This window comes from Rhipicephalus sanguineus, unplaced genomic scaffold (assembly GCF_013339695.2).
Source record: "Rhipicephalus sanguineus isolate Rsan-2018 unplaced genomic scaffold, BIME_Rsan_1.4 Seq9241, whole genome shotgun sequence".
Taxonomy (NCBI): domain Eukaryota; kingdom Metazoa; phylum Arthropoda; class Arachnida; order Ixodida; family Ixodidae; genus Rhipicephalus; species Rhipicephalus sanguineus.
The window spans coordinates 17,433-30,505 of record NW_023616299.1 but is presented as its reverse complement, the minus strand read 5'-3'; the positions used below and the strand labels follow the sequence as shown (position 1 = coordinate 30,505).

The 13,073-nt window shown below is 48.4% G+C and overlaps 1 protein-coding gene across 1 annotated transcript in view; it reads right to left on the bottom strand.

Annotated features, from left to right (window-relative positions):
• The window catches only part of LOC119378682 (uncharacterized), a gene marked incomplete at its 5' end in the record, with an annotated part of 31,205 nt that overhangs the window by 6,644 nt on the left and 11,488 nt on the right, over nucleotides 1-13,073 (bottom strand). Inside the window, one exon of the mRNA XM_037647728.2 lies at nucleotides 5,214-5,388. Coding sequence (XP_037503656.2) covers nucleotides 5,214-5,388 — 175 coding nt within the window. The remainder of the gene's footprint in view (nucleotides 1-5,213; nucleotides 5,389-13,073) is intronic.

The following is a 13,073-nucleotide window of genomic DNA, read 5'->3' as shown; positions in this document are numbered from 1 at the left end:
AATTTCCCCTCGCTGACCCTCCTCCTCTGCATCCGCGTGTCCGCGCTGCGACGCAGCCTTCGTTGATTTCGGAAGTTTAGGTTTCGCGATCAGCCAGTTGCGTTTTCACTGTTCTCTTGCGCTGGGCCGCAATAACTATTTGGCAAAATTCAAGCTCACTGTTATAGAATTTGCCTAAGGAAACGGGAACCGTGCCGCAGAAGAGTTCGCTTTTTAATACAAGACCGGGAAGGAGACCGTTCCGAGGAGGACCGAAGCATGCAAAGTTTCCTGCCGTTGAAGAATACCTTTTCAGATATGTGCGAGAGCTTAGGCCCACCGGTATCGCCGCGTGCCGTGGCATCTCGTTACTCCCAGCATTGTCGCGAAGAGCATCAAGAAGACGCCTCAACGCACTCGACGGAACCAAGGACGACGCGCGTTGGGAGGGCGGTGACAGCGGCCGCGGCGATGATTCCAGTCGGACTTTTCAACCAGTGATTCTGACTAGACCGTGCATGACCGAATCTGGCTGGTTAAAGTACGTGCTAATTCTGTTAGAAAACCTTCGTTTGCGCTATAATTTATTTTCTTCTTCAATGTATTATATCGCGCATGTTAGGACTATATATTGTGCGTTATTTCAGATGTGCTCGCGAAATCTCCGCGTAATTTGCGCACCCCCTTTTCGGAGCTTCAAATTCGCGAGAAAAAGTGCGCAAATTATGCGAGTAAATAGGGTAATTAAAATGTGATGTTCGAAAGCTAAATCTCAAGAGGGGTCACTTGCAAGGGGTGTCTCCCCCAGCCCGACCACAAGGGGGGTCAGGACCCCCCTGACCTCCCCATTATTTACGCCACTGCTCTCTGGCACCATGTATACCGTTAACTAGTTGGCAGCCCACACTTAAGCATTTAACCTTAGCGGCTTTGCACGCGAGAATATGGGCTCTTTCAAACCAGTTGTAATCAGAAAACATTGTCAGTGCAGTCCGGAGCGCGCCTTTTAGACAAATGAGCTGACCAGCGACCTGTACTGTACTACGTTACGTACCCGCACGGCAACGCACCCGACTCAACACACCCTTGGTCGCGGGACAGAATCCGCGGCGGTAGCATTTTCGGTGGACGCAAATATGTTTGAGACCCATGCGCTGAGATTTAGGTGTGCAGTAAGGAACCCCAGGTGGTCAAAATTACCGCAGCTCTCCACTACGGCGTCCCTCGTAATCTTATCTGCTCTTGGGGCTTTAAAGGCCAACTCCGGCGATTTTTTGGCCATGTCAAAGTAATGGTGCTTTTATGTTCCTGAGACGCTCCTGTTACGGGCCCGATAGCAGAAATACTCGGCAAATTGGAGAATAATTTTAAATAAGCAAAAAAGCGCTACACCGAAACCGAAACCCAACCGAGTGTACTGTCTACGTATGACGTAGACGTTGTTACGAACGAACCGGAAGTCGTGCAAGGCATGCCGGTCACGCCGGCGCGGAGTATGAAAACTGTGACAGCCGGGACGACCAGCGAAGCGCCGGCCAAACCAACGCTGTCTGTCGCCTTGTGCACAGCAGACGCTCGCTGTAGCGGCCTAAGCGCCGAAGTTAGCGGTGCCCTCGGCTGCGTCACTTCCGCCGCCTTGCCAACACTGACGTCACAGACGCAATGTTGCCAATAATTGTGGGAAGCCAGGAGGGCGTTTGCAGACAATCTTTAAAATTCATTTGCAAACAATCTGCGCATGTCTCAAGCCTGTAATTTGGCATAAATGACGGAAACGTGCAAAAGAACGTACCCAGCGAATTTCACTGAGATCCATCGACCTCGAAAAATCGCCGGAGTTGGCCTTTAAACCCCAACAAATATTATTCCTTGGTCGAGTTACGACGTGGTGTGAAGAGGTGCAAAAGAAAATGGGGTACCAGGGTGCAATGTAGCAAACTAATGGAAGAAGCAGAAGAACATAAGTGAATTTGGCCCGGGGCTCTAAGTGTTCCAATTCTTGATCTGTCTTCACGTACCCACACTAGTTGTATTTGCCACTTGCAAAGCACAGGAGGAGCGATCGTACGATTGCTTCATCGCTTAGAGATGACGACCTATCAATATCTACCATAATCAAGCCACCAACGAACTACGCAGAGTGGATGACAACCACAAGAATGTAATATACTTGAATCCGAAAACGTCGTACACGCGAACCATGATGACAACAAAACGCGCCTTCCTTCTTTTTTTTATCACATGACCTCAGAGTCGTTTGACAAGACGTAGTCACAATAAGACATAGCCAGTTCAAGCCGATCGCTTTAACCAATGACGTCAAATGTGACGTTGCAATTTTCGTCACGTGACCCTGAGCTGTTGAAGTGCAAATAGACTCTCCCATACAAGGCATGACGTCGATATAACACATGGCGACGAGGTACTGAACCCGGTTCTACAGGTGGCGCCAGGAAGAGCACGACATAAGTGACATTTACGCTACGAGTCACATTTTCTGCTGCGCGTCGGTGCTTTGACTTCCTGCATGCTACAAGGACGTTGGCCTGAATTTCCTTTGTTCCTGCTTCGGCTCACTGAAAAACGCCACTTTTCATTCTGCTTAGGCCTACTGCCCTACTACCTGCATGCATTGCTGCTCTGTTTGCAAACCTTCCTCCGTTCCTCGACATTCCCAGCAAGCTTCCCATTCCCTAGCATATATGGAAAAAAATTTTCCTGGTTCACCTGAAGGCAGCCAGTGACGAGCGGCGTGCGTCAGCGCACTCGGCATTGAAGGACAAAGAAGGTACTTCACCGCTCAAGAAGAGCTTGAAGCGCAGGCGGATGGCACCGTTACGGCGTCGGGTTCGAGCACGGTGCCGAAGACAGAAGCGGTGACAACAACGGAGTATGACACGTTGCTCCAGTTTTTGAACGGGCTTTTCACTGAGACAGCCAACGTGTTAGCCAAGCTGCACCTTTTTTCAAGCCGCAAACAACTGCCTGCCAAAACATTTCTCGAATTCATCATGGCCCTCAAGGACAAAGGCCCGTTGTGCAAGTTCGGAGCGACATACGACGACAGAATACGTGACCAAATAATTCACGGGGTCACCAACGCATATGTTAGGGCCAAACTGCTGTCCAACGGGGAAGCCCTCACGCTGCAAAAGGCTTGGGGGTGCACGAGACTTGGGGGCGCTTCATAAAGCTAACGCGGCGTTCGAAGGAAACGAGCGGCTACTCGATTCGCTCTCTGGTGACGGCGGTAGCGTCCAGCACGTCGCAACAGCCCAAGATGCCGGGTCGGCAGCTTCGCCGGCTCCGCATTCGAGTCAACATGGCAGCGGCATCCCCCTAAGGCCGGATGGCCGAGACGGCCGCATCCAAGATTGCTGCGCGGGCTTGACAGAGTCTGCAGGACGGCGCTCGCTGCCAGCATGTAGCACAGCTACATGTGTGCGGTCAGTTAGGCCAGTTAGGCCATTTAGCTTCGGCGAGAAATTGTCAAGCCAAGAAGAAGATATGCTATTTCTGCAATATCAAAGGGCACTTCGCGGCAGTTTGCCGTAAACGGCAAGCGTCAATCCACGATATTGCCCCAGTTCACGACGCAGGCTTCCGAACTGCTACAGTTCTTTTCGTGCAAGTTGCACCGACAAGCCCAAAGGACTTACGCAGTGCTGTTGTCATCGGAGAACACATTCACATGTTGCTGTTGGTGGATACTGGAGCCACCGCATCATTAATGATGAAGAAGGGCTTCGACAGGCTCTTCGCTTCGAAGCATCGGCTGCTCTAAACGTCCACTCAGCTGCAGAATTTTTCCAAGCATAGCATACCAGTCCTGGGCTACTACCGCACAGACATGCAGCACTGAGGGAAGCGGGCCTACGTCACATTCCACGTGACAGCGTACGGGACTTCGCTGCCGGAGCTCGACACCATCCAGCAATTGGAACTTCAGATAGATGGTGCAATGTTGACGTATCATCTTGCTACACCACCTTCTTCGCAGCTTCCTGCAGGTGTACCTCCGGGGTTCGAGCACCTGGCTGGCGGGGCCCTGGGACGTGTCAAAGACTACGTCCACCGGGTCAAGAGGCGGCAGGACATCGTGCGTGTCCGCCAAGCTGCGTCGGCTGCCTCTGGTGCTATGGCAACAGGTGGCCAGTAAGCTGCGCTGGCTCGAGAACGACGTCATCGTCGACAACAGCGATGGCCCTGCTGTCCAGTGCGACTCTGCACCTGCTGAAGCACAGCTTCAATGGGCCTGCAGCCCAGGATTGTCACTTCAGACCTCGGAAAGAGTCCTGCGCATTCTTCCACCCAGTTGGTAACTGTGCAAAATCCCAACACGGAGAGAAGACATGGGAATGGGACTTCAAAGTCTGCTTCCGACAGCCGCAATCCCCAAAGTTTTTCTTCGCGGTCTGGGTCAAACTGCCCACAGGAGGCACATAAACCTCAGCCCACCGGACTATGTGAAAGACTAAAGTAGTCCATGTGTCTTCTGGTGCGGTACTGCTTTAGAGGTCGGCAGTGTAGCCGCAGAGGACTTTGTGTGCGTGTGCGTCTGTGGTCCCACACTTGCCATAAAGATACCACAGTTGAGAGAGTATGGAGAACTTCCAATGCAACACATCTAACAGGACTGCCCAATATAGTATTTAATTATACTGAAATAGTATTGCTTGACTGAAGGATCACAAACCGGTGGTAAAAATTATGTCTAAAACAGCTGCCCTGAATAGTGTCATTACCATTGATTACCTGTCAGATGTGTGTCAAATTTATGCAGCGATTTACTTCAGACGTTTTTCATGCATGTCACCATCTAGAAAATTACTGCTTTTGCAACTTTTTACGTATGTTTATTTGCTTCTTTATTCTGGTTTCATTTTCAACGTATACAGGTGAATGCTGTCTACCAGGATTGAATGAGCATTTTCCAAATCGAATATGCTTTGAATAAAGAAATATTCCATTTATATTCGAAACTTTGAATACTCGCACACCCCTGTTGACACTAATTACTATTTCTACTGGCTTTAATTTGAAAGAATTCGTATTCTCACAAGCCTACTAATTTGCTCTGCAGATTGAATTCCCTGACATTGCTCCACTACCACGAAAAGCTTCTTTTTCGTGTTGCATTTTTGTCTTTTCATTCCCCCTGCTTATTGCTGGTTTATTGTGTTGCATAGCTCAACACATCACCAACGGGGTGACTGCTACCTCACTCCACTGACCGGGCCAATCCTGTTGAGTGGTTGTTGCTGCTGCTGCTGCTGCTGCTGATGCCCAGGAGGCACGTGATTGGTAGTTGGTGTGAGACCCATACGCTGCAGCCTCAGGGCTTCCTTGAACTCCCGGTACGTCTGCTGATGCACCCGCCGAGGTGGAGTTGGAGCTTCGTTGCACAACCTGCGCACAACACTTCCCTCTCTCAGGAGTGTATCAAGTAGTGCACACAATAACTCAAGGTGATCATTTAAGCTTAAGCTTAATTCAAACAACTTTCAAAGTTTTGGTTTGTCGCTTCTGCTCAACATTTGCATTTTTATGTCACCAGCCAGTTCAGGATCTGGGGTAATTTTTGCAGCTGAAAAAAAGCTGTTATGAAGCAGATTTGGAGCAGAAGGAAATAGGAGCAGGTACGGAGCTGAAAAATTCATGTTTCGGAGCAGCTTTGGAGCAGACATAAAGGTGTTTGGGGTCACTTGTAGTAGTAAAACAGTAAGTCCACAACATTTTAGAGCATATTCTTCTTAATGTGCAACCAGGAAATGCTGCTTACATATAAAGAAGAAGATAAGACATAGCGGATAGAAAACAGCATAAAAGACGGAACACCAGAAAAAGGAAGACACAAACTGCTAGATAAAAACTAATGGATAAGACAGACAGACAGCAACCATCAATCAGGCAGTTTACACAAAATAATGTCACATCCAGGCTTGACCAAACACATAACAAGTGCACTGTATAATAGAAGAATTAGTGACAAGGCGTGAATGATGCGTACGGTTTCTGCAAGTGACAATTGTCAAACGTCATTCCCTCCTTGTTTGCAAGAGGGGAAGGGGCTGACAGTCCCTACAGACCCCCCTCCCACTTAAGCAATATTACCAAGGATGTGCGAATATTCAAACTTTTAAATATTTTTCTAATAGTGTTTGCAACTCAATTTGCACAGAAATTTTACCCTTCGAAATATTCAAACTTCCGGAAAATAAGTATATCGGCGTCACTCGCTTAAGGGGAGACGCCGATAGGCCTTTAAAAACCGAAAAATCGCGAAAAACTCTATTTTCAAAAAACCGTATATTTGGGCTGTACATATCACAAGCTACCTTTCCTGTAATTATGAACCCCTAATACATTGCAAAGGTTCGTCAAAACAAGCCACATGAAAGCCACGAGTGAAAAAGCTACAGTAATCCTTTGTCTTATCGCCAACAAGACGTAGTTAGTTTTTCCGAGACCCCAAAACAGGAAACGCAATCACGGCGACGGCGTTTGTGTAATTTAACGCCGCACAGAAACAGATGGGGCTCTTATGAAGGCTAGAAATATTTCGATTCATTGAAAATCTCATGGAAAAAATCATCTCAGAACTCCATACTTCACTCGCTAATGAAAAAATAAGGGCTCATGCAGTTGAGTGTTCTGAATTAACCTCTTCGGCGATTATTCTCGACACTAGCGAATAAACAGAATACCGGATCAATAAAGTTGTACTTTATGAAATGACACTCTAAATACATTTTTGTGGTTATCAGCAGACGTGGTAGACAAATGGCGCAATGTACAGCAGTGCCTCAATGCCAAAGAGTCACACTGTCCCTAACGCATTCCCCTAAGAAAACTCCAAGGCGAAAGCCAGGTTCTTCTTGATCGACGGGTAGATCCTCCCCCTCCCTCTCTACAAGCTTTCTGCACGTCACCTCGTTTTGCACTAGCTCCATGATCGGCGCACCGATCACGGAAGCATGGTAAAGCGACGATGTCATGTGATGACGTCATCACGTGACGTCATGATATATGACGCCATGATGACGTCACAAGTTTTGACGATCTATGACGTCATGATGACGCCATCACATGATTATTTTTTGCATCAATCGATTGACGCCGCCAACGGTCAATTTTTGTGTTTGATAAAGCATCTAAGGCTTTCGCATTAATATTGCGGATTGAACGTTAACAGCCTGGCCGTTAACAACCTGGCCTTACATACCAAACTGTCCTCCACCATGTCACCTCTGTGCGATGCGCGAAACAGCTTCGCTTATCATCAACTTCACAGAGTGAAATGGCTCCTGAATTTTTTAAAAATTTTTATTGTGATAACAATGATATGGACACTCTCGGCAGATTTTTGCTGTCGCCATTGCCGTAATCTTCCGCATAAAGTCCAAATTAATAACAATACCACGCGCATTCTAGCTGCAGGTAAAAGGTCGCGAGCGCTGGCGACAAACGCGGCTGAAGCGGAGATTAAACTAGCCGGCCATCTGTCTCCATCGCACGGACAGCGCATGAGATAACGTCTTCCCGCATGCAGGCCTGCCATCGATTGCTCATCAAACAGAGAGGAAACGCCCCGCCCTTCTTTCGTAAGGAGCACGAAGGGACGCCAGGGGAGCGGAGGGGGGGGGGGGGCGACTGCATGGTTCGAAGGGCACAGTCGCTTGTGCGCGTGCTATCTTAAGGCATCAGGAGACGGTTCGTAAACTTGCTGTGCTCTCAACGCTTACTTCGCATTTAGAGAACTCAGAGCACGAAAACGCTTCGGTTTGTGGAGCGGCCACATTCCCTTAAACCAGCGTTTTGAGTTACACGAGATCGGATCCAAAAGAGTTAGAAGCTAGCCTTACCTCGTTTAACAATACAATTTGTTGGTGTTGCATTCATAACTGAGTTTTTTAACCGTCAGCTATTGACCCTTGAAAGCGAGGGGCGGACGTGTAACATGGCGTAGCCGCTTCACTGTGGGCCGTGAGCGATGGGCCCGCTACTGACAGGTGCGCATTCGCGGCTGCTCCGACCATGAGATATGCTTTTATTAATGAGATTACATTTTAAAAAAGCAAGCAAAAATTCGAATTGGAAGCCTAGCACGTGAGCTCGAAAGGGCAGGGCCTTTTAGGGGGTATTTACCGCAGAGTGATTACAAACTCGGATGTGCTGGTGGAAGGTATAACAAAAAAGGCTCTTCTGGATGAAGATCCATGGATAAAGCACATCTGAGAAAGTGTCAATTCGTTCCCACCATTCGTGTGTTCTACACACGCGAAGCACGGAAAATTCGATATTATTCCATATATTTTTTGCTACTGATCCCAGATTTCATTCCACGATGTCCAGAAACAGAAGTGACAGACATTTTAGCGGCACGCATGTACAGTGAAACCTCGTTAATACGTACCTGCCGGGAACGCGGCATAACTACGCACTAAACGGTAGTACGCATTCACCACCAAGTACAAATTTGCCTCTCCTGGCATACGCCATCGCCGCCAGCAAAGAAATAAATAGAGTGCCACAGCAAATATTGCCTAAAGCACCCACCGCAAAGCCGCTTCTTTCTTTTCGCCAAAGTGGAGAAAAGGTCCGGGCACTCTCGCACGACCACCCGATAGCATGAGGTGGCCACGCCAAAGAGCATTTCGAAACTATTACAAGGTCCGGAATACACAGTGACCGACATAGCGACAGAACAGACAGTGTCTGCATTCCGCAATGTATGTGTATGCGTCTGTATCGCGATCTGCTACTAAACGAAAACTGACACGCGATACGGCCGCGTGGAGCCGATCGTCTCCTGGGTGGTTGCGTGCAGCGCGTCGCCTGCTCGGCTCACGTACGCCGTCGCTACCGGGCCGCTTGCTGTACCGCACGCGCACATCAGTCGTGGGATTGTTCTTCGTGCCCACTTCGTTCCAGACCGTGCACAGATGCGACGAGTAGCTTGTTCGGTTAACGCAGCGATGTCGAGCTTCCTCCGCAACGCTGTAGCGGTCCTGGCAGCGAACGGAGGCGCGTTGGGTGGTTGCCTAATAAAAGCGTGCAATATGGTTACAACAGCGCTACGCTTGCTGTACCGTACGCGTGCGTTTAGCGTGATAGCATCAATGCAGCGAGGTTTCGCGGCATCCGCGACCCGCAATGCTCAACTCCGCAACAGCGACCTGCTTTCGTTTTTACAAAGCGGTGTGCGCTTGAACACAGCCCCGCACGAGGCGGCAGCGATCGGCGGCCCAGCATGTTGAGGTTGTCGCCAAGTAAAAGCGTGCCGTAGGCTTAAAGTAGCGCTGTGCTGCACGCGTGCCCAGGCAGATAGCTGAAGATACTTATTGTGATAAGGTTGTCAGCGATAAGTCATGCTGGTGCGTTCGTCGGTGGCCGCCGCCTCGCCTTCGTTCTTTCCCGATTCTTACCCGCAAAGGCGTCGCCGCAATCGTGCGGAAGTCGGAATCGGTGATCGACCGATCTCCGCACTTCTAGAAAAGACGGAAAACCTTTGGCGGCACATTGTGGCGTCCAGAATTTCAGCGGTGCAGTAAAATTTTACGGCACAAAAAGTTATTTCGGGCTCAGGGTACGCACTAACCGGTAGGCATAGGGCGAACCACTACGGCTTAAGCGGTCAGCGAATGCACTGGGCTCTATGGGGCTCCGTTGGGGATTCGTCGCAACTACGTTTTAACCGTTAGTACGTTTAAAGCGGGTACGTATTAACGAGGTTTGACTGTAGTTATTACTGAACATTGCTTTCCTTGCGTGCCATGCGACGCTTGAAACAAGCTATCAGCAGCACTTCTGGATCAGACTACGTCCGTCGATGAATCGCCATCGCACTTTCTCGCTACCGATAGGCCTAGACGTCACGAGCCTCTGCAGAGAGCGCGTTTTGCTGTCGAGCCGACTTGCAGAACAGAAGCTACGTCGGCACTGTGCATGGCATCGTGGCTTACTCGGGACGCACGCGCGAGCGCTCTTTATTCAGCGGAATAATTCTGGGTCCATGGTTGCGACTAGGGTTGCCACCTTTTACCGAAAAAAAAAAAAAAACCGGCCCTTCGGGGGGGGGGGGGGGGGATTTAACAGGATATTAAAATAATGTTGAACATAGACGCTATGTCAATTCTTCGGCATGCAGTGCCATTTAATGTAACACTGCTTTCATTGAGCCAAATAAACCTAACGCACAAACAAAAGCAGCACACTGAGCTAACCAACTAGCCTAATTGCTGACATAAAAGTACCCGTGATTGGAATGACGCTTCGCTTATTAAAGTCTGAATGTGCTGCACTGAAAAGGAACCACAATGCTTCGTCCATAAAAAAGCTCTTCTTTGCGTCTGAATCCAACAGGCCAGTGGCATTATAGACACAAAGGAACGTTAAAATGTGCCTATGCCACAAAAATATCGGATATTCATGTACCATACACGTGCAATAATATGCTCTATTCCAATGATCGCTAGACTTGAAGGGATCCCAGAAAGTGATTGACTAATAGTGTCAGAGTTTTGGTGATTGACGATAAATATTTACCGTCGTAGTTGTTGAACTACGCGGTCGGGGACTGACCGCTGGTCAGTCCCCGACCGCGCAGGTGAAATTCCTCAGTCAACACATGCGGTCAACACGGAGAAGAGTAAAAAAAAAATACTCCGGATACGATGAGCAAAAAACCGGCCAATGATGGCCGGTCTTAGGTGCGGACCGGCAACCGGCCCCTTGTCTAAAAAACCGCCGGTCCAAAACCGGGCAGGTGGCAACCCTAGTTGCGACTTTGGCAGCCCCAAGATTAAGCTGCGCATGTTCTGATGCGCCGGCAGTGTGATTGCCGGTGATAGACGTTCCCAAACGCGAGATTTTGGCGCAGTTTGGCGCAATTTTCGTCGAATATTATCAGGATGGCGCAGTAAATACAATTTGGTGCACTTTGGCGCAGGAGTGCAATCACTGTCAAGGGGTTAATTTGCATGAAGACGCCTCGTGGCGCTGGCATATAAAACCCCAGAAATTATTATGCACAAGGATGCTGTTTTCAGCACACAGTGCCTAATACGGTATAGCTGCATGGCCCGCGTGTACTACATTACAATAAGCATAGTTTCGATTGCTTCCTGGCTAAGTGCGTCACAGCCTTGTGTGGTCACGTGACCAAGCCTCCGACACTGCTACATCACAGCGCAACCTCGACGATCAGGAAACAAACCGAAAGTTGTCCACATAAAAAGGCGATATTAAATTTAGCAAGAATACATGAATATTGGTGCGTGTATCATGCTTCCTGGAGCTATAGGAAACGCTTACAGCAAAGAACGTGCAAGCCACAAATTTGGTGGCACCATCCCTTTAATTAAGGGGGGACGTGGCTTTCGGTACCAACTTTCTTATTTCTTCATGGATTTTGATGAAAATTGGCACACTTATTTGAAATGTTTTTTTAATGCTACTGTAGAAATTTCATGAATATATCTTTACAACTTTCTGATGTACAATATATTTCACCTTCTGCTCTTGTTCCGAGTCTGACTCGCTTAAAAAATGCGATAGGAAACTCGTTCGAAGTGCTATGCATTCTAAGATGTCTGATTGCGGGCATGACATTCTTAGATTTTTTTATTTGCAACAAAATTTTTTTTAGTTTTCATTTTTCATGAGGTGACTGTGCAACAAGCATCAAGGCTTTGTGCAACTCGTCAAATAGCTAATTATCAAAAGGCCATACTGAAAAAGCAAGAATGTCACGCCCTGAACTGTGCTTCAAGGAATATAGAACAAAAAACGGAACTGAAATAGACCCAGCGGTCAGTGAGAAATCAGCGGAACAAGCGAAGCAGGAAGCAAGAAAAGTCGTTTTGAGAAAACGGCTTTTAAAGTTGTACCAACGATATTACTTCATCAAAAGGCACTGGGGTCGTAATCTTTTGAGTCCTTCGTAATGTGCAGTTTCTTGAGTGCCCTGTCTTTAGTTTGAGGTGCCTTGCTTCTCTAAAACACAAGAAGATTGTGATCTTTAATGTGTTTTATAAGGTTGGACCTCCTGCACATGTGGCCTTTTATCTGTTGTGCCTTTGTTTTCTTTCTTTTTTCTTAAAATCCTTATGTAGCATGAATTTTAAACGAAGTTATGAAGTGGTGTAATAGACATGACAAAAAGCAAGATATTGTAATGCAAGTAGGTCATGTACTATGATGATTTGCCAGCTTTCTTGTATTCATGCTCTCATTAACATAATTAACAGTCTTGATTGCAATTGATCACTGAATCATTTTTATAGGATACTAAGAGCGGCTCTCATCATGACAACCTATCCCTTCCTCCTAAATAACAGGCAGTTATGGCCAAGACATTGGTGGAATAGGAATTCCTTAGCAGTTTATTCAAGACGCGAACTGGGCAGATAAGAATTCATCTCCCTGTTTCACTCGTCAAGCTGATTTGTAAACCTCGCCTGCGATGCGCTTCATCATTCACCCGGTCGCGGACACGGTTTTCTGCGAGGCTTTTATTTTTTCAGATGATTCATGAGCACTTACGGCGATACCAAGCACGGCCCCAAGCGCGCCTAAATTGCATCACCAGTGCTTTATTTCACCTCTAAGTGCTCGGCCGCATAGTCCGGGAAGTCGGCACGCGATGTGCTGGGTGGCGGCATTCGGTGACGATGCGCAATATGCCTAGGTGCGGCGACGAAAAATATGCAAGCAACGTGTTTGGCCTCGCATTTCGGAACGCCGACGCGCGCCCGCTGCGCGACGAGCTTGGCCGTGGGGTCCGCTGCCGATGAGTAAAATGACCATCCGCTGTACCGAGGAGCCGGCGGGGGAAGCGCTTCGTTCCTTGCGAAGAAGCACACTGCCGCGAGTCCGCTAACGCGTTGTTCTTGCCCGCAAAGTTCGAGGTTCGTCTCGCGTGCCGACGCCGTGAGCGGAGTTAGGCCTAGTGACGACTCCGAGCAGTAGACGCGCCGGCCGCGGTGCCCGATGTTTCAAAGTACGTAATGCGTGGTCACGAGTACAAAGAGTCGTCCTGCGATCATCTTCGTCACAACGTCCGAAGTGCGCATAAGCAGAACCTCCAACCA